Genomic DNA, 21,178 nt, shown 5'->3' with positions numbered 1-21,178 from the left:
CCAGGGCAAGAAGCCACCCTGTAACCGCTAAACCCTCTCCAGTCCCCACGTTCTGAGGGGCTCACCCGGGCCTGACGCCAGGGAGGTGGGAAGAGAGTGGCGCTGGTGGATGCCTGCTGAGTGCCAGACCCTGGGCTGGGTACCAAGCCAGAGACACAGCCCCCGCCCTCCAGAAGCGGGGCCTGCCTGGCACCTTATCCTACTCGGTCTCTGAAACAGCGGTGGAGGTGGGTCCTGTGTTATTAGAGCAGGAGGTGGCCGAGTTAGGACTGGGACCCAGGTCTGGGGGTCTCCACTGCACGTTGCTGGAATAGGAATTCAGGGCAAGCAGGCAAGCTGCCCATTCAATCCCATAATCTGATGGAATAAAGGTCAAAGGCCCAGCAGGGCTGGCAACCGTGGGACAGAGTCTAGCTGAAGAGGAGGTGGGTTTTCCTGTGTTCAGCTATGGGTCTCTCTCTCTCTCTCTCTCTCTCTCTCTCACATACACACACACACACACGCACACACGCAGCCTCAGCTCAGGTTCAAAGCACTAGCAAGCTTACTTTCTCCCATCAAGCCTCCTAATAATTCTCTCCTAAAAAAGCCGATTCCTTGATGATGAACCCAACCTCACACACATGGCTCCCACAGAAGCTCCACTCACACACCCCTGCCTTCACCCAGCATCCACTTCCCACTCTCCAGGCTCCTCTTTCCCTCCATTTCAGATGCCCCCTTCCCCCTTCCTCAGTCCCAGCTACCCAATCCCCTCGCCACAACTAACTCTGCCTCCCATGGAGAAAGGCCTCCCTGTTGACGGACTGGCAAAGTCCATCTCATCACATAAAGGCTCAGTGAGTCCTGGAGACACTTGGAATCCAGACAGAATGGAATTTCTCCCTATTTTCTTTACAGCTGAGAAAACACGCAAACACAAGAGCATATTTATTGCGATATTTCTATCCCAAAGTTTGTCTTAAAAAAAAAGAAGAAGAAATAAAATTAGTTTCTCTGCCCACACCCCGCCTCCCCCATGCCCACTCCCTGCCCTTTTCATTCCTGGCCGAGGCCAGGGAGAAAAACAGAGCGGGCCCAAGCCCCACAGAGAACCATTGCCTCCCGGACAATGTCAGGCTTGTTCAGAGAGTGAGGAAAGAAGCACAACTCCGAAAACATACACAGAACTTCCCCGTGAAGGGTCTTCCTGAGGGAAGAAGAACAGGCAGCCTTGGTCTAGACACGGTTTCCCTGAGGCTCTGGGAAGAGGGGGGCCCGCAAGTCTAGCCCCCTCCTCACAGTGGAGGAGACACCTGACTGTTTTAGCCTCCGGGGGAATATTTCCTGGTCATGACAGATCACACTGGACCTGAGAGAGCCAGAACCTGGAGCCCCAGAGATTTTTCTTTTTGAAGACAGCCTCTAAGGAGAAACATCCCTGAGGAGAAGCAAGGGCTGCTTCTTAAGCCTTTGGGATTTCCCAGACTTCCCACTCATTTTGTGCCTCATGGCTCCATCTCTGTGGCCCCAGCAGCACCCGTACAGACAGCCCTTCATCCCTCAGGTGCCCAATGTATGTGGAATGAATGAAGGATAGCAATGGAAAGATCACTCAAATGACAGACTGGGGCCACCCAAGAGGGTCCCCAGAGTCCTGGGCCCTGCCCGCCCCTCCCGCACAGATTCCAGAGATGGGGACCACGGGAGGCCCTCATCCTCACATCCATCCGGCCCCAGCTGATGGTGACTGAGCCAATAGCGACGCCTGCTGGGCCATCAGACGCTGACAGAGTTGAGGTCAGGGACACTGGCTGCAGCCTCAGTTGGGCATTACTCTCAGCCTCTGAAAGCTCCCTTCTTGTCTTTAGTTCCAGGCTTCCTCCCTCCTTCCGGCGGAGCATGCAAACACTCATTAAACCAAGACTAAACGCTCACAGACTGAGAGGAGGGCAGGGAAGGTGCCAATGCAGGTCCATCCAACAGAACAGCTCAGTAAACATCCTCGGGCACGTGTCATGGGGTGCAAGTCACAGGTGTCGGCAGTGTGACTGCCCACATCCTGGCTGCACGTTAGAACCTTCTGGGGAGCTTTTAAAACGTCTAAGGACCAGGCTGAAGCCCAGGTGATCTCAATGTGCAGCCAAAGCTGAGAACCACCGCTCTGGTTGATCTCTTGGAACTTCAGATGGGTTTTCTTGGGGTCTACCTGCACTTGCCCACTTGGAGTCAGGATCCCAGTAATTCAGGGGATGCCCTTCAAAGATTAGTATACTTAGCGTGACAGTTTTCCAGCAGACGGCAATAAGGAAAGTTTGTTTCTGTAATTCACATGAAGTCATTGTTTGGGCCAGCAAGAGGGCTCCAGGGATCCTGGGCTCTCATTTCTCTCCTAAATTATTAATCTGTCCATCCCACAGAGCTCTCTGGGTGAGCATCCTTCCCCTGACTTGAACCAGGCCCCTGAATTGTGCCCCAAATCTTGGAGCATCCTCCATCCTAAAACACACAAGATTCCTGAATTTGAAATTGGTGGCAGGTCCAGATTTCATCAGGGAGGTTGGGTAACTCATGTCACTTTTCTGGGCCTGGGGAATTGTGTTAGTCAGGGTTCTCCAGAGAAATAGAACCATTTGGACGTGTGTATACACATAGAAAGAGATTTATTCTAAGGAATTGGCTCACATGATTACTGAGGTTTTTGGCAAGCTAGAGACCCAGGAGAGCTAGGGTGTTGTTCCAGCCTGAGTCTGAAGCCTTGAGACCCAGGAAGAACCAATGTTTCAGTTCGAGTCTGAAGGCAGTTTGAAGGTCATCAGGCAGGAGAAATTATCTCTTATTCGGGGGAGGTTCAGCCGTTTTGTTTGACTCAGGCCTTCAACTGATTGGGTGAGGCTCACCCCCATTAGCTGGGCAATCTGCTTTACTCAGTCTGCCAATTTAAAAGTTAATCTCATCCTTGGGACTTCCCTCGCAGTCCAGTGGTTAAGACTTCACCCTCCAATGCAGGGGGTGTGGGTTTGATCCCCGGTTGGGGAGCTAAGATCCCACATGCCTCACAGCCAAAAAACCAAAACATAAAAAGCAGAAGCAATATCGTAACAAATTCAGTAAAGACTAAAAAATGGTCCACATCAAAAAAAAAGAAAAATCTTTTAAAAAAATGTTAATCTCATCCCCAAACACCCTCATAGACCCACCCAGAATAACGTTTGACCAAATATTGGAGCCCAGTCAAGTTGACATAAAATCAACCATTGCAGGGATCCTTTAGGATGAGCCTTTGTTGGTCAGAAGATGAGAGGTTCCCTAGAAAAGGTAGGAGGAGGTTTCCAGCCTCACACCAGTAATTAAACTGAGAAATCCGTGAAGGTTTTGTGAGGAGGGGACTCTTGGAGAAGATATCTCTCGAGTCACATGCAGCTTCCTTACCTTTTTTTTTTTCATTTTTATTGGAGTATAGTTGATTTACAATGTTGCGTTATTTCTGCTGTACAGCAAAATGAATCAGTTATACACATACATATATCCACTCTTTTTTTAGATTCTTTTCCCATATAGGTCATTACAGAGTACTGAGCAGAGTTCCCTGTGCTTATACAGTATAGCCTCTTTATCCAGATGCAATTTCAGATCCACAGGCCAGGAGTTTATCACACTTGTCATGTGACACATGACCCTCAACCTCACTGTATCTGAACCTCCGAATAACTCCTCTCTTCCAGGTGAACTATGACCACTTTACTCTTCGTGTTTCTGACTCTGAGAGTCATTGCAGCAGCCATCTCAGTAGAAGTTTCAGGTGAGGACATTCCCACTCATGTCTCATCTCCCTAGCAGGCACTGAGGACTGGACTCTGGGGATGGGGGAACCGAGCCTAGTCCTGCCAGTCCTGGTGCTTACTCTGGGCCATCACTCTAGAGGCCCCTCTTACCCTCCTCCAGCCCCAAAGCTCCCTAAAGAATGAGGAATCTGTAGGGCCAGTGAGATGTGTCCGCTCAGATCTATGCTCCCTCTGGGTACCCAGAACGCCCAGAATTCCCTGTCCAGCTGGACCCAAGTCACTTCCAGGGCTTCATGGTTCGTTCCTCTGAGTCCATCCTCCCATGGAGGAACCATGCCTCCAGTCTGAGAGGTGAAGGGGTGGCTGTCTGAGTGTAGACAGGGCTGGGATGTGAGGACTGGGGTTCACACAGACCCCTCAAAGTGCAGAGCTGTGGTGGGAAGAGAAGGGGCCCTGATTTCCCCTCCTCCAGCTTGGCCAACACATCTCAATGCAAAACTCTAAGGAATCCAAGAATTCTAAATTTGAATCTGGCTTTTCATTTTGAAAAGTATCACTGTCAAATAAGAGGATAGAACATGTTTTACTTAACAATCTGTTGGCTTGATTTATAGCTTTTAAATATTTAGACATATGGTCCATGGGTCTCCATCTGTACTCTTGCTCTGGGACCCCTGGCTATAACCTGGGGTGGTTTGCCCACACAGACCACCCAGTTCACGAGGGTTGGTTGAGAGCTTTCAAAACTGTAGAGCCAGGCGCTGCTGTCACTTCCAGCTGTCCCCAGAGAACCACCGCCACTAAAACCACACTGTGTCACGTGCTAGGGTTGAGTATCAGAGGGAGGTTTCTGTGAAGGGCCTGGTGGTGACCGGCCAGGACATCAAAAGGTTAGAGTTCACCCCAAACATTTCTGGCTCCCCTTTCCCTGCCTTGTTATGTATCTGCCACCCACAAATACCTGAAACATTTTTATTTTCAACCTCTAGGTTCTCCTGGAAAAAAAGATTCAATAAGTGTATGAATCTCCATGAAAGGTGCTATTTTTTCAAAGGCACCTTCTTTCCAATTCCAGGAAGATCTTTGACTTCTAACAGGATTTGGCAGACAGGCTGCATCTTCCCTATCAATGCTCTCCATGTGTTTTTGTGGGGTCTAATCATATCCCGCCCCACCCCAGTCTGACCCTTTGCAGACTTAATCGTCTGATCCCCTCTGATGCTTCTCCAGCTATAGGCTCCCGATCCCCCAACAGCAGGAGAGCATGATTCACCCTTCTGCAAGGTCAGGATGGAGCCTGAAGCAGACCTCCTTATAGCAGGCCTCGCTATACTCCTTAAGTATTGGATATTTTTATATCTTAGCTTAAAAAGTTGTGTGGATATTTTTTCCTCCCTATAATAATTTTTTCTATCCCCAGATAATTTTTTACCAATTTTTGAGTCAAGCTGTCATTCCAGGAAGATGGGTTCTGTTTATCCTATGGCTTGGCATCGCTTTGGGTACGCCAGTTTGAGAAACAGAGAGGTGGTCTCCCCTCTGAAGCTTCCCCTGCCCTCCTCTGCAGCCCTTTCTGGCTCCATAGTTCCTGTCTTGAGGCACAGAGACCAGAGGTCTTGAGAAAGCTGCTCTGGAAAGGGAATTCCATATGGCGCAGGATAGACACCAGCACACTCGTGGGACTTTGTCATTTCCAGAAGCAGGATAGACACCAGCACACTCGTGGGACTTTGTCATTTCCAGAAGCACTGACAGGGAGGCTGGGTGGTCCTCTCTGGGCACTAACAGGTCTGTCTCCCACCCCCGTGTCTCCCGCACAGACCCTGACAACTCGCTGAGTGTCAGCATCCCTGAACCGTCCCCGCTGCGGGTCCTCCTGGGGAGCTCCCTCACCATCCCTTGCTACTTCATCGACCCCATGCACCCCGTGACCACCGCCCCCTCCACCGCCCCCCTTGCCCCAAGAATCAAGTGGAGCTACATTTCCAAGGAGAAGGAGCTGGTGCTGCTGGTGGCGACTGAAGGGCAGGTGCGGGTTAACAGTGCCTACCGAGACAGGGTCACGCTGCCCAACTACCCGGCCATCCCCAGCGACGCCACCCTGGAAATCCAAAACCTGCGCTCCAATGACTCTGGGACCTATCGCTGCGAGGTGATGCACGGCATCGAGGACAGCAAGGCCACCGTGGAGGTCGTGGTGAAAGGTGAGAGCCTCCTCCCACAGGGGCCCTGCTTCACCTGCAGGAAGAACCAGAATGGCATCCTCTCTCGGGCCAGGCTGTCTGGCTTTCAAATCCCAGCTCCTCACCCTGATGGTTTGCACCTCAGTCAAGTTACTTAACTTCAGTTGCTTGCCCTGTAACACAGAGCTGGTAACATCACTCTCTCTGGAATTTAAATGAATTAAATTCTTCAGGGCCACAGTCGCATGAAAATGACAGTCTATTCTTCCCATCAATCCTGTGATTCAGTTGCCTTGTGATCATCCCCATTTTGCAGACAAGCAAACTGAGGTTAGGTGACTCGCCTGAATGAAGTTTCCCTGGAAGTGAGCCAGAGCAGTCTCCTGACTCTCTACCCAGGTGTCTTTTCCCTCCCCCATCTCCAGTTCCAGAAGCCAAAGAAAGGGATGAGGACACCCTGGTTCCCTTGCTCTCGATGGACCAAGGAATATGGTTGTCCTTGGTTGGCTCTAGGACTTCAGTCAGCACCAGATTTTTTCTGCTGGGTGACTCTCCCAAAGACGATACACTCCTGCCTGTGCCTTAAACAGGATTCCCACTGGGATGCCCCTGGGCTGAGGGTGCATGGAGCTCTAAGTGTCTCTTTCTGCAAAGCAAATATAGGGACCTGGAATGACAAGAAAAAATTATAAGGAGACAGATTTTAGTTCAAGTCAAAGAACTTTCTGATTATCAGAATTATCACAGGTTTCCAAAAAGATGCCTTGTGAGGTAGTGAGCTCCCCATTACCGGAGGTGTTCCAGGAAAGGCAGAAGGACCACATGCAAATGTGGAGACAGGAGCCACCCATCAGCTAGGGGCCCGACCAGATGGCTCTACATCCCCTTGACTCCTGCCCTAATTCTGCAAGGGCCTGGGTGACGGGAGGCTGTGCCTGACCTGCTCTCTTGCCGTCTCGTGTCTTGCAGGCATCGTGTTCCATTACAGAGCCATCTCCACACGCTACACCCTGGACTTCGACAGGGCGCAGCGGGCCTGCCTGCAGAACAGCGCCATCATCGCCACGCCCGAGCAGCTGCAGGCTGCCTATGAGGACGGCTTCCACCAGTGCGACGCCGGCTGGCTGGCAGATCAGACTGTCAGGTGATCCCCAGGCTACCGTAGGAGTAGGGTGGGTGATGGGCTGGAACGTTGAACAGTACTGAGCTGGTGCCAGCCAGACACAGAGCCCAACCTCAGCTGGGGCTGAAGGGATGCCTTGACCAGTTCTAGGTCAGGCCCCGATGACCTGTCCCAAATCCTTGGTCTTCTGTCCTGCGGTGGAGTGAGTGGCCACTAGCAACTTTGCGCTCCGTGAGCATTTTCTCCATGCAAGTTACACATGATTATTTTTCCTACTCATTTTTCCCTTTGCCATGATTTCTTCACTTACATCTTTTTAAAACTTTGTTGTTTATACATTTTTGTAAACCACTTTACATTCAGTTTGTCTTTAATAAGGCAAGACATACGTAAATTAAGCTTCTTGGTGCATTTTTCCCTGAGCACAGCTGCTGAGGAATAGGTTGTGCAGCAGGACAGTCAGAGCCCTGCCTTCAAGGGACTGCAGTTGTGTGATCAAGCCTGTAAAAGCAAGATGAGACAATTCTTTGGGGATGGATCAGAGCTCTAAATGCAAAAGCCAGAACCACAAAGCCACAAGAAGAAAACAAAGGGAAATACCTTTGTAATCTTGGGGTAGGCAAAAGATCTTAGAACACAAAACCCATTAGCCATTTTTTTTTAAAGCAAGATAAGACAACAGCCTAGCATAGTGCAAGAGCCCACACCTCAGCCTCAGAAAGAGCTGGGCTCAAATCCCAACTCTGATACTTGGAAGCTGTGTGACCTGGAACAAATTGCTTAACATCTCTGGGCCCCAGTTTCTTCCAGTTTAAAATAGAGTTGTAATAGCACCTCATTTGGTTGATGTGAGACTCAAATGATACAGAGCAAGGGTCTGCAAACTACGGCTCATGGGTCAAATCCAACCCACCCCCTGTTTCTGTAAACAAAGTTTTATGGGAACACAGCCACTCCTGTTATTTTGTCTGTGGTTGCTTCATTCACACTACAATGGCAAGGTCACAATGAAGACCCTATGGCCTGTAAGACCTAAAATATTTACTATGTGCCCTTTTACAGAAAAGATTTGCAAGCTCCTGATAGAACATGTTTGGTACCAATAAATATTCAGTAAAGGGATCCGCCTTTAATCACCAGTAACAGTGAAAACATATATCTTAATAAAGCTGGGGAAAAAGCTGTAGAAACAAGTAGCCCACAGATCTAGGCAGATCTCAGCAAACACATCAGTAAGTCACCGTTTCCTCCCACAAGGGAGGAGGATACAAGGGCACGGGCCACTGGCCCCCTCCATCCCCTGACTGTCACATCCCTACTTTGGGTTCCTGGCAGGTACCCCATCCACACTCCAAGGGAAGCCTGCTATGGGGACAAGGATGAGTTTCCCGGTGTAAGAACCTACGGCATCCGTGACACCAATGAAACCTATGACGTGTACTGCTTCGCAGAGGAGATGGAGGGTGAGGCCACCGCCCCCCACCTCCCAAGAGCCGGCTCCCCAGTCCTTTCATCCTGCTGACCCTCAGGATCACAGGGGCCTCCTCCTGGGCAGGGCTTTGCTCAACACCCACTTCCTCCCCGCCCCTGCCCCGCCCCCCTCCCTGGCCCCCAGCCTCATCATGCCCAGCGTGGGTGGGGGAGGGAAGGGTTAAGGAAGGAAGTGTCTGGCCCCCTCGCTCTCCACGTTGGGGGAGGGCCTCAGTGGACCCAGGTACCTGCAAACTGGGCCATCACTGGGCCCAAGAATATTTATAGCTGGTCTCTCACCTGCGACTGTTCTTCCCAGCCAGGACCCCTGCTGCTTGACCAGCCCATCGCTGTCCCAAGCTCCGCTGCACAATTAAAGCCCAGCTCAGCCTTGTCACCCTCACAAAGGACCCCCTCCCACCCAGGCCACTCCAGGGAGAGCCTATCAGAAATGTCATTCCCAGGAGAGCTGGCTTCCCAGCCACCCTCTCTCAGCTTTTGTGCTGCCAGCCCCCAGCCCTATCCAGCCCACTCCAATGGGCTAGTTCTGGAGAGCACCAGGGGCAGTGAGAAGGAACCTATAGTCTTTCTCTGGTTTGTAAAGGGAGTTAAGTTTGATCACAGTCAGAGCTGAGCAAGTTACCCAGGCAAGTGGATGGCACCCCTTCCCCCATCAGCACTGATTCACCCATTTTGACATTGCAAACTCTGCACCTCCACCCCTACCCCGAGATCACGGCTGCGCCCAGGCAGGAGAAGGGCTGACAACATGGCCACTGTGAGGCAGGGAACGTCCCCAGCTTCCTCACCACCGTGACCCCTTTCCTCATTCTCACCCCAGGGCCCAAGCCGGTAGATTGAGTAACGAATATTTGTGTTCCCACTTTGGGCTAATTAAAGACACTGATTAGGGCCAACCAGAGCTGCCACTGAGCAGGGACAGACAGAACAACCCCCGGGAGCGATGCCCACCACCCTATCCCTCCCTGCAGCACAACCTTGCTAGGTTTTCAAAAACAGTAAAAAGAGCCCACAGGCCCCCACCATTGCCCTTATGGACACTTCAGGGCCTAGAGACCCCAATTTGGGAAACACTGCTATTAGGGTCAAAGTCTGATGCCTGCTTTTCCCATCAGAATGTGGAATTGTAAAAAGGAGTGCTCCAGTGACTTCCCTGGTGGCCCGGTGGTTAAGACTCTGCACTCCAATGCAGGAGCTGTGGGTTCGATCCCCGGTCAGGGAACTAGATCCCACATGCCTCAACAAAGATCCCATGTGCCGCAACTAAGACCTGACGCAGCCGAATAAATAAATATTTTTTTAAAGATCAGTTTAAAAAAAGGATTGTTCCAGTGGGCAATGCTTGACTCATAGGAGAGATGCCCCGGTGGTAGGAAGTTCCATAGAAAAGTGTGGGCGAAGATGCTTTCCGGCAGGAGTTTCCTCCCGGGCCTCACATTTGCTCTGCACTTTCCTCACTTCTTTGTCTTTTTGGCAGCTTCTTTATTGGTCCCTGTTTTAGGAAACTGACATCACCCCACCCAAAAGCCCATAGGAAGTGGAGGGCAGGATCTGAAATACAGACATGTGGGACCAGAGCTTTGAGAAGTTAGAGGCCAAACCCCAAGGAACCACATGGATCTCCCTGGGGACATGGGGCAGGCGTGGGAGGGAGCGCCTCACCCTGCTGGCTGTGTCTTTCGCAGGCGAGGTCTTTTATGCAACATCCCCAGAGAAGTTCACCTTCCAAGAGGCAGCCAATGAGTGCCGGCGGCTGGGCGCCCGGCTGGCCACCACGGGCCAGCTCTACCTAGCCTGGCAGAGTGGCATGGACATGTGCAGTGCCGGCTGGCTGGCCGACCGCAGCGTGCGCTACCCCATCTCCAAGGCCCGGCCCAACTGCGGGGGCAACCTCTTGGGCGTGAGGACTGTCTACCTGCACGCCAACCAGACGGGATACCCCGACCCCTCATCCCGCTACGACGCCATCTGCTACACAGGTGGGCTTGGGCTGGAGGCCGGAAAGGGGATCGTGCCACCGAAATTCGGGCCCAGAGGATGAGATCTTAGAATGGGGGGCTGGTTTCTACCCCCTCCAAAGGACCACTGGGTACCTGAACCCCTTGTCTTAGCACCCCCTATTTTCACGGGTTCCTAGGGGAGCTAAGGTAGAAGCACTGAAGGCTGCAGCGTACCCAGCCTTAAAACTAAAACTAAACTAAAACTTTAAAAAATGTTTTTATCTTATATTTTACACAGTCTAGGTTATACTTACAATTAAGTGCTAATTATTGGAGGGGAAAAAAAACAATGAATAATTTGGAGTTGAGTAAATTTTATGACAAAACTGGTGCTAGCACAACAACATAGCTCATTTCATGTTTAACTTCCACAGCCTAATCTTACATGAAGAGGGTTACTTGTGCAAAAATAATTAGAATTTCCCCCAAAACTTCTCTTAACCTTTCAATATTCCTACCACCCTGTTTGAAGTTCTAGCATCCTCATGGTTGCTCTCTTTGTTAATTACTAAATGGCTTGTTTCTGCCAGACCCCCATTTGCTCATGACTGAGGCAGGCAGTTCTCTCATGGCACCTTCATCAACTTCATGAGCCCCTGCATCCTTGGGAAGATTTTTCCATTTCTCATTGTAGCGGATTTACATTGTCCGGTTGGCTAGTTATAACATCAGATGGTCAACAGATACTCACAAGATAGGTAAGGAGACAACTGGCTGGCATTAATCAGGAAGGGATGTTGGAACAAGATGGCTTTGCAAGCAGTGAGCTGATTGGTCAGTCTTGTGCTCTGGTGACTGCATTCTCTTACAGTCTGGAAATCGTGGGCACCCCTATAATAAATACTCAAATCGTTGAGGACTCCTGCAATGGGCCTAGCCAGGTACCAAGCACACAGTAGGTGCTTTCCTTCCTTAGCAGATGAGGAGGCAGTCCGTTGCTCAGCTCCCCCAGGCCAGCCCCAGGCTGAGCACTAATGCCTGTCTTTAACCCCCGGCCCCAGGTGAAGACTTTGTGGACATCCCAGAAGATTTCTTCGGGGTGGGTGGTGAGGAGGACATCACCATCCAGACGGTGACCTGGCCTGATGTGGAGCTGCCTTTGCCACGAAACATCACCGAGGGTGAAGCCCGAGGCAACGTGATCCTCACGGTGAAACCCGTCTTTGACGTCACCCCTACTGCCCTGGAGCCCGAGGAGCCCTTCACTTTTGCCCCCGAAGTAGGGGCCACCGCCTTCTCTGAGGCCGAGAACAGGACTGGAGAGGCTACCCGGCCCTGGGCCTTTACCGAGGAGTCCACACCTGGCCTGGGCGCTCCGACGGCCTTCACCAGCGAGGACCTCGTCGTGCAGGTGACCGCAGCCCCAGGTGCAACTGAGGTCCCTGGGCAGCCACGACTGCCAGGGGGTAAGTGCCCGCCCCTCAGGGGGCTACATCGAGGGTAGGTGGAAAGAGCTTGGCCTTGGGGTCTTCTATACCTTTAGCTTAACCTGGGACGTGGGACAAGCCTCCCTCCTCTCAGACTTGACTCTCCTCATTTGTGAAACAAGGGGGATGGGCCAGACCAGTGATACCCATGCTCTTTTGTGTGTCTATCGCTCTTTTGTGTGTCTACGGCTCTTTTGCCACAAAGCATTTCCTTCCAATGAAGTCATAGGTGGTATATATCAACAGGTGGAGGTGAAGTGTGATGGAGAATGGGGGCTCTTTTTCCCAGGGACCCTCCTAACCCCATCAGGCACTTCCACAGAATAGAACCGCTTGAGGTCGGCTGCACTGGGTGACCCCTGGGCCTCTCACAGCACTGACCCTCCAGGACAGGGGTCAGCAAACTGGCCCATGGACCAAATCCAGCCCATCCTCTGTTTTTATATGGCCCATGAACTAAGAGTTAAGAACCTTTTTAAATACTTGAGGGGAAAAGTCAAAACAAGAAGAAGATTTTGTGACATATAATGAAAATTATATAAAATTCAAACTTTAATGTCTACAAATAAAATTTGATTGGAAAAAGAACCACACCCATTTGGTAACATGTTGTCTGTGGCCATTTAGGCTGTCATGGTAGGATTAAATAGTTGTGCAGAAACCATTTAGCCCACAAAGCCTAAAATGTGTTCTGTCTGGCCCTTTCCAGAAAACGTTTGCCACCCCAGTTCTGGGATGATGGTGTTTCAGGTGCTTAATAAGTGTCTGGATGATTGGAATGTCACATCACATAAAGCCCAGCTGGTCCCCAGACTCAAGTCCATGATCAGGAAGGACATACTGGGGTGGCCTCCTTAAGGACCTTGGTGGTGTCCCCTCCTGGAGGAGGGGCAAATGGACACTGCCATCCACCATCACACCCATGATACCACCAAGTGAGATTTCAGCCTGAATTGCCCAGATTAATACAGTATGTTGAGAAGGAAGAATTGTTTAGAAGTTTTGGAGTAACACCAACAGTAGCTGAGTCCCAGGGTTGGCCCAGGGCTGGAGAGACCCTCACTGTCTCCACGCGGCCACCACATGGGAAGGTGCCAATGGACACATGAACAGCTAACCCAGAACAGGACAAGAACAGGGGCAGACTCAGATTGGGGATCCACAGCTGTGACATAAACTGGCCAGTCATCCAGGGGAGTGTCAAAAGCAAATGTGTGTCCAGCTGAATGCAATGGGGGAGGCAGAGTAAGTAAGGGCTCCAGGATAAGCTGTGTGGAGCCCAGACCCTTTGGGAATCTGGCAAAAGCTATGAGCTCACTCCCCAGAAATACACCCGGTGCACCCACACAAACTCTTGTGGCCACTTTCAGGAGAACCACCCATCCCCTGAACCCTGGACCCTGGGCCAAGTGGAAGAAATGCAGTGGTTGTTTGATTTCTTCCTTATCCTTCTCTATATTTTCCAAATGCTCTGTAATGATTGTTTATTCTTTCCACAATAAGAGAAAATGCATTTGTTTTCAAGAGTAACGGGGAAAATGAGCAGCCTAGGAGTGGGGAGTCCAGAAAGGAGGGTTGGGAAGACTTACGGCAGAAGAGTCCTAGAAGACTCTCAAGGAGGTGGCTTTCAGGAGTGGTTTGAACAAGCAGAGAGGACTAGCTTGACTAGGAATCAGATCGGGAGTAGGAAAGGAAGGAGGGGATGAAGGGAGGTCATTCCTCAAGGAGCCGGGGCTCCCTCCATACCTGCAGAGCCTTGAGAACCAGGCACCACGGTCACTGGCATTGTGGCATCTGGTCCATGCCTTGAGCCTGACCTGTCTCTCCTTCTCTCCCTCTCCTCCCCACCCAGGAGTTGTGTTCCACTACCGCCCGGGCTCCTCCCGCTACTCGCTGACCTTTGAGGAGGCCCAGCAGGCCTGCCTGCGCACCGGGGCCGTCATCGCCTCGCCCAAACAGCTCCAGGCCGCCTATGAAGCAGGCTACGAGCAGTGTGACGCTGGCTGGCTGCAGGACCAGACCGTCAGGTGACAGACTAGCTGGGTTTCCCTCCTAACCCAAACCCAACCATGAGAGGTCAGGCTTGGGGAGCCAGAGCGGGCACCCACCACACTGCATGCCCATTAATTAGTGGTTTCTGGCTAATCCCTTAATTTCTCCCTCAGAATCAAGGCATATTCTGAGACAGTGGGGATGGGCCTTAGGTGACATTAACTCCTTGGTCATTTCACCTCAAGAGACAAAGAGAGAGCTCCTTGTCAAGCCCCGCAGTCTTCCCCAGCTTGGCCCTTCCATGCCGTGGGCTTTCTTCTGAAGCCAGGAATCCCCCAGCGGCCCCCAGACCCTTCCCCCAGCCACACAGGGAATGAGCTGCCTGAGAGGTTCCTTCCTGGTTTGAATCCCACTGGACAGCAGAAAACACACCCTGCCCAAGTCCCCAAGTGACCTGCCGTCCACACTCTGAGGCCCTGCATCCCCAGGCCCCAGAACAGGCCTTCATCCGCCCTTCCCATCCTCCTCTGCAGATACCCCATTGTGAGCCCACGGACCCCATGTGTGGGTGACAAGGACAGCAGCCCGGGGGTCCGGACCTATGGCGTGCGACCACCATCAGAAACCTACGATGTCTACTGCTATGTGGACAGACTCGATGGTACAGACCACGTTCTCACATTTTGGTCTCTAGACAGGCAGGGGGCTGATGGGGTGACACAGAGAAGAGGGAATTACCATCCACCTAATCCCATTCCCACCTGGGCGGGGAGCAGGGGAAGGATCCTGTTTAAGAAAGAAGGGCTTCCCAGCCCGTCTCTCAGGTCAGGCCCCTCCTCTCCCTCCCAGATGGTTCATGTGGATTCCCCAGCATTGCGGGGGAGCGTTGGTTTCTTGAAAAAGCAATAAGTTCTAAGGATAAATGAATTAATTTACTTATACCAAAACGTATTACATACACCTTCTGCCTCATGGAGAATCCCAATGCCTATGAACAAATCAAAGGCTCTGACAAGTCCTGCAGTAAAAAATATCTCTTTAACTCTGCTTAACCAAGCATCGCCCAAGCTTAGTTAAACACAGACCCTTGGGGCTTCCCTGGTGGCACAGTGGTTGAGAGTCCGCTTGCCAATGCAGGGCACACGGGTTCGTGCCCCGGTCCAGGAGGATCCCACATGCCGCACAACGGCTGGGCCCGTGAGCCATGGCCGCTGGGCCTGCGCGTCCGGAACCTGTGCTCCGCGACGGGAGGGGCCACAACAGTGAGAGACCCGTGTACCACAAAAAAACAAAAAACACAGACCCTTGTTTGGTCTTATTTCATTTCTTTTCATTTCAATTAAAATCACCAAATTACCGTTCCAGTGAACCCAATTTTGGAAATGCTCGTATTCAAGAAAGATCTCAACATTGCCACTCACTTGTTTTGGGAACTGGACAAGTTACTTAACCTCCTAGGCCTCAGTTTCCCCATCTATAAAATGTGGCTGATTTATGCTTATGTCAGACTTTTTTGAGTATTAAATAAGACGTGTATGAAAAGTGCCTGGTATAAGCAGGTTTTCAGTAAATGTGAACTTCCTTCCCCAAAATCAGACAGAGACCTGGGTATTGTTCTGGGTATTGGGACCCCAACCCCCAACAGGGGCTACAGGCCCCACCTCCTGCCCTCGATGAGCTCACAGGGTGGGGATGACAGTGGGGCGGGTGGGTTGGCAGGTCCATAGCATTCAGTGCTCAGTGACTAAGTGCTGTGGTTAGGGGGAGCACGGGGTGCCCAAGGGAGTTCTTCTCTTAGCCAGAGGAGAGGGTGTCTAAGTGTGACTGGAGAATCCAGAAAGGTGGGAAGGTTCTTCCCATGGTGAGAAACCAACTCATCTTACTTCAGCTGCCCTGCCCCTGGGTGAGCAGAGGCTGCTCTGGCCGTGAGGGTGGAGGGTCACACCTGCCATCTGCCTCTGCCCCCAGGGGAGGTGTTCTTCGCCACACGCCCGGAGCAGTTCACCTTCCAGGAAGCACAGGAGTTCTGTGAAACCCAAAACGCCACACTGGCCACCACGGGCCAGCTCTATGCTGCCTGGAGCCACGGCCTGGACAAGTGCTATGCTGGCTGGCTATCTGACGGCAGCCTCCGCTACCCCATCGTCACCCCAAGGCCTGCCTGCGGCGGGGACAAGCCAGGTGTGAGAACCGTCTATCTCTACCCCAACCAGACAGGCCTCCTGGACCCGCTGTCCCGGCACCACGCCTTCTGCTTCCGAGGTATGTGCCTTCACCTCTCCTCTGGCACCCCTTCTGTCTGGGGTGGTGACTCCCCTGGCTCATCCCCCCTGACCTCCGTCCATCCATCACAGCAAAGAGGAAAAAGTCAGTTTTTCTGGGCAGGGGCATCTCTGGAGATAGCATGACCTTAGACTTTGACCCCAAGGCAAGCACATCCTTCTAAAATGCTCCCAGAGACACATAGAGATAAGTGAGTAAGAACTTGGGCTCTAAGATCAGGCAGACCTGAATTTTAATCATGGCTCTGCTGCTTAGTAGCTATGTGACCTTGTGCAAGTCACTTAACCTCTCTGTTCCTCTGCTTCATCTATAAAATAGTGATACAATAGTTTTTACCTCAAAGAGTTGCTGGAAGGACTAACAAGGGTAGTGCACACAGAATGCTTGGCATAGTGCCTAGGACATAGTAAGTGCTCGATAAATGTTACCTTTATTATTATAAGTAAATAACACACACACATATATATTCATATACTGTTTTAATTTGTACACCTTTGTCAAATTTTCACCTTCTAAATATTTCTGTGATGAGTTTAGTCAAATTATTATTCTTCACCAAGCACCAAAAATTCACATTTTAAATTTACCCATGCTGGGTACTCGATGCCATGTTACCAGAGTTCTGAGAGTGATGTCATCAAACAACTCAGTGGGCATGGCCAAGGCCTTGCTGGGTTCTGAATGGATGAGTTCTCACAAGGTCCGTGGGTCTAGATGCACTGCCTAGAATGTAGATTGTGGTAATGGCTTGTGCCATATTTTACATATTATACATCAAAACTCAGTATATTTATAACTGCCCATGAATCTGTAATTATTTCAAAATAAAGTTAATTTTAAAAAACCCTGAGAACCCCAAAGTTTCCCAGACTTTCAGGTCCCCTTTTAAAACCTAATTCAAAGAAAGTTCAGTCCCACTCTGCCAGCCTAAGCCAATCCCCTCCCAGAGGATTTGATGAGGCTCTTGTCCCAGTACCCTTCTCCATGCTCTGGGAATTAGAAGCCAAGCCAGTTAGCCTCCCAGTAAATTCCTCCCATGCATCTCCACCATCCATGCCCAACCCTCTGTAAACTCAGCCTCTTATATAACTGCCAAGAAGTTTGGCTTCCTTCCCAATCGAGCCCACTAAACCAGAACAATTACCCCCAGTCAATGAATCCTGCCTTCAGCCATCGGTGCCAGGATGGCTTCATGCATTTTAAATAGCACTCTCCTGATTTTGATCCAGACACACTTGGAATATAATTTCTGTCCCCAAGAAAAGCAGCATCATTGCAGTACTTGAGAGCAGAGAGTCTGGCACCAGATACTTGGGTCCAAAGACTAGATCTATCACTTAGAAGCCACTGACACTGGAGAAGTCACTTACCTCTGTGCCTTAGTTTCCCTATCTGTAAATGAGATAACAGTATCTGTTTCACATGGCCATTGTGGGATAAAATGATTTTATATGCATAACACCTTTAAACAACGCCTGGCAGGTATAATAGATTCTGCAGAAGAGGTGCCCCAGACCACTCTGAAATAAAGTGCCAATAGTGTGTGCATATCGATATAGCTGATGCAAACGGCTCTTATTAATTGAGGACAAGAGCCATCCTACTGGACTGGGTTGGGTGGTGGGAGGCCAAGGACCAGTAAGGTTTGTGCACTGGCCTGGCCCACCTCAGGATCCCCTAGTTCCCCTCAAGAAGGGCCAGCCTGGATTGGGTCACTGGTAAGAAGGAACCCTCACCACCCACATGCCCTTTAGGCATCCCAGCGGCGCCCTCTCCAGGAGAAGAGGAGGGTAGCACACCCACAGAGCGCCCTGAGGTGGAAGACTGGATCACTACTGAAGTGGGGCCCAGCGTGGCTGCTGTCCCTGTTGGGGAGGAGACAACTGCAATCCCAGACTTCACCACTGAGCCAGAAAACCAGACGGAATGGGAGCCCGCCTACACGCCAGCGGGCACTTCCCCACTGCCAGGTCTGTGTGGCTCAGGCTCCGGGCCACGTCCCAATGCGTCACACGCCTGGCAGCCTAGGGTGTGCCCCGGTGGGGGGAGGGCAGGGTGGTCTCCCCCTGGGACTTGTGCTCTGTTTCCCCAGCCCTTACACTAGCTAAGCGTGCCGCTGTGGGCAACTTCGGCCACCTCAGCGGGCCTCTAGGACCAACCCCAAGGGAGAGAAAAGGCAGCTTTGTTCATAAAACACACCTCTTTCCCTCTCTCTCTGTCTCTCTCTTTCTCCCTCTCTGTCTCTCTCTGTCTCTCCGCACTGTCTTCCAGCTACGCACCCCAAATGCCCAGCACTGTGTCAATCAGAGGGCTCTCACTCTGTGCTCCTGCATTTACACCCCTACTCTCTAACCTCTTAAAAACTCTCTTGCAGGGGGAGCTCCAGTAGAGGGGAAAGGGCCTGGGAGGGGGTGGCTGTGGCAGTCTGACTGTGACCTGTCTCCTTGCCCCACTTCTCCTTCCGTGTCCCTCTTCTGGGCCAGACGTCCCCAGTCAGAACTTGCTGAGCAACATCTGTTATGATTAAATCAGATGGGATTTGATGGGATGAAATCGGAAGACCCCCAAACCCTATTGGAAAAAGTGTTTTCTAGCCATAAGGTTTGGGAAATCCTGGCTTACAGGAAGATACAGATTTCCCCCACTGCAGACCTTCTCAGAGCCTTGGATATGCTAATATGCACTGTAAGGCAGAGCGGGTCAATATATTCAGTGTGTGCCAAATGAATCTGATCAGCGGGTCTTTTTTTATCATGGAGCATTTTCATTTTTTGTAATTTATTTATTTATTTATTTAGGCTGTGTTGGGTCTTCGTTGCTGCACGTGGCCTTTCTCTAGTTGTGGCGAATGGGGGCTGCTCTTTGTTGCAGTGTGTGGTCTTCTCAGGGCTTCTCATTGCAGTGGCTTCTCTTGTTGCAGAGCACGGGCTCTAGGTGCACGGGCTTCAGTAGTTGTGGCTCGTGGGCTCTAGAACGCAGGCTCAGTAGTTGTGGTGCACGGGCTTAGTTGCTATGCAGCATGTGGGATCTGCCCGGACCAGGGCTCGAACCCGTGTCTCCTACATTGGCAGGTAGATTCTTAATCACTGTGCCACCAGGGAAGCCCCTTCACGGAGCATTTTTAACATGGCCCACTTTGGGTAAGGCTGAATTAGAGCAATGCACAGTAACCTGTGTGCACCTTTTAGAGTCAACTCGCCCAGGGGTACATGCATTTGAAGAAAGGAATATATCAAAGCTTCCCACTAATTTATCCAGTCATTCAGTGCACAGTTCTCAAGCAATTTGGCCACACCAAGTGCTCCTCTGGGTACTGGAAATGCAAAACCAGAAGGTAAAGGTGCATCAGTGGAGCAGGTGGGATTCTAACCCAAAGACCTCACCCAGCAGCCATACCTGCTTGAGGCCCTTTCCTTGACCTTCACAAGGACAAGAATAACCAAGGCCTCTTTGGCATGAGTGTGTGGCTTGGCACAGGACTCGGGCAGCCACTAACAGGAGTTATCCATGGGAGGGGACTCCAGTGGCCCCATAGAAATGTTTTCCAATATTTCTTCAGTTCCCCACCACCTCGCTGATTTGAGCCTTACCAGGGAAACATCTCTACTGCTATTAACTCTGTATCTTTTTCTTTAAATTGACCTCCTTTTGAATAGAAATGTAGATGTATTTCAAAGAGAATCGTTATATCATATCTGTAAGTGTCTATTTTCTGATATGTGGTATATATATATATATATATATATATATATATATATATATAAAAATATATAGGGTTGGCCAAAAGTTCATTCGGGTTTTTTCCATAGCCTCTTACCGAAAAACCCAAACAAACTTTTGGCCAACCCAATACATGTATGTGTGTGTGTGTGTATATATCCATTTAAAATCGTCTTACATGTCACCACTGCTATATCGCACTCCCCACCCCCGCTCCAGGATTCTCCTTTAAGTGAGAGTAGGCTGTAAACCTGCCCACTGGGACCCAGTACCTTCTGTGCTCATGTTCTCTGCCTGGGAAATTAGCCCAAAAATACATGCAAGGTATAATCCCAGCTAGTTATTTTTAAATGGCAAAGGAAACAAGACAGAAAGAAAATGATGTAACCATGATTATTTAGGATGGTGGGGTTTTCTTTTCTGTTCTTTTCTTTTTTTTCTATATTTTCCAAGTCCTCTGTAATAGGGCTCTCAGAATTGAAAAAGTTCACGTATTTTTGCAAACATCACCTGGCCCTCTCAGCCTCAGAGGGATGGGTCCGGATTAACAATTCCCACATTCAAGGAGTATCAGCATGGTAGGGAGAGCTTATTAAAACGCATAGTGTGGGCTTCCCTGGTGGCGCAGTGGTTGAGAGTCTGCCTGCCACTGCAGGGGACACAGGTTCGCGCCCCGGTCCTGGGAGATCCCACATGCCGCAGAGCGGCTGGGCCTGTGAGCCATGGCCGCTGAGCCCGCGCGTCTGGAGCCTGTGCTCCGCAACGGGAGAGGCCACAGCAGTGAGAGGCCCGCGTACCGCGAAAAAAAAAAAAAAAAAAAAACATAGTGCCATGTCCCGCCCCAGAATTCCTAAGTCAATGGAGCTGGGGTAGGATCTGAGAATTTGCTTTTCTGTCAAGTTCCCAGGTGATGTTGGTGCTGATGGTCTGGAGACCACACTTTAAAAATCATGGTTTTAGATAAATGAGGTAATAATGTGGAAGTACTTGAAAAGTGACCTTGACTGTCTTCAGTGCCAGCCAGTCCCCCACATTCTGTAACTAGTGTGAATGGCACCCCCTAGGGTCTCACAAAGCATAGCCTGAGGGTGGCGGGGAGTTTCCTGGTCCCCATCCTTCCCAAGAGGCTGTGCAAGGTTCCATTAGAAAATGTCTGGACACATCTCTGAGCACTTGAGAGAAAAGTTTTACTGTG

General features: G+C 50.7%; 1 protein-coding gene across 3 annotated transcripts in view; it reads left to right on the top strand.

The window, feature by feature from the left end:
- The window catches only part of ACAN (aggrecan), a 64,639-nt gene that overhangs the window by 24,873 nt on the left and 18,588 nt on the right, over positions 1-21,178 (top strand). For all 3 annotated transcript variants that reach the window (XM_032624520.1, XM_032624521.1, XM_032624522.1), the window contains exons 2-11: positions 3,705-3,781; positions 5,585-5,968; positions 6,917-7,091; positions 8,406-8,533; positions 10,247-10,540; positions 11,563-11,967; positions 13,841-14,015; positions 14,514-14,641; positions 15,949-16,242; positions 18,018-18,233. In XM_032624520.1, coding sequence (XP_032480411.1) covers positions 3,712-3,781; positions 5,585-5,968; positions 6,917-7,091; positions 8,406-8,533; positions 10,247-10,540; positions 11,563-11,967; positions 13,841-14,015; positions 14,514-14,641; positions 15,949-16,242; positions 18,018-18,233 — 2,269 coding nt within the window. In that variant the 5' untranslated portion in view covers positions 3,705-3,711. The remainder of the gene's footprint in view (positions 1-3,704; positions 3,782-5,584; positions 5,969-6,916; positions 7,092-8,405; positions 8,534-10,246; positions 10,541-11,562; positions 11,968-13,840; positions 14,016-14,513; positions 14,642-15,948; positions 16,243-18,017; positions 18,234-21,178) is intronic.

Source organism: Phocoena sinus, chromosome 2, assembly GCF_008692025.1.
Source record: "Phocoena sinus isolate mPhoSin1 chromosome 2, mPhoSin1.pri, whole genome shotgun sequence".
Classification (NCBI taxonomy): domain Eukaryota; kingdom Metazoa; phylum Chordata; class Mammalia; order Artiodactyla; family Phocoenidae; genus Phocoena; species Phocoena sinus.
The sequence above is the reverse complement of the archived record's forward strand: the minus strand, read 5'-3'. Positions and strand labels throughout refer to the sequence as shown.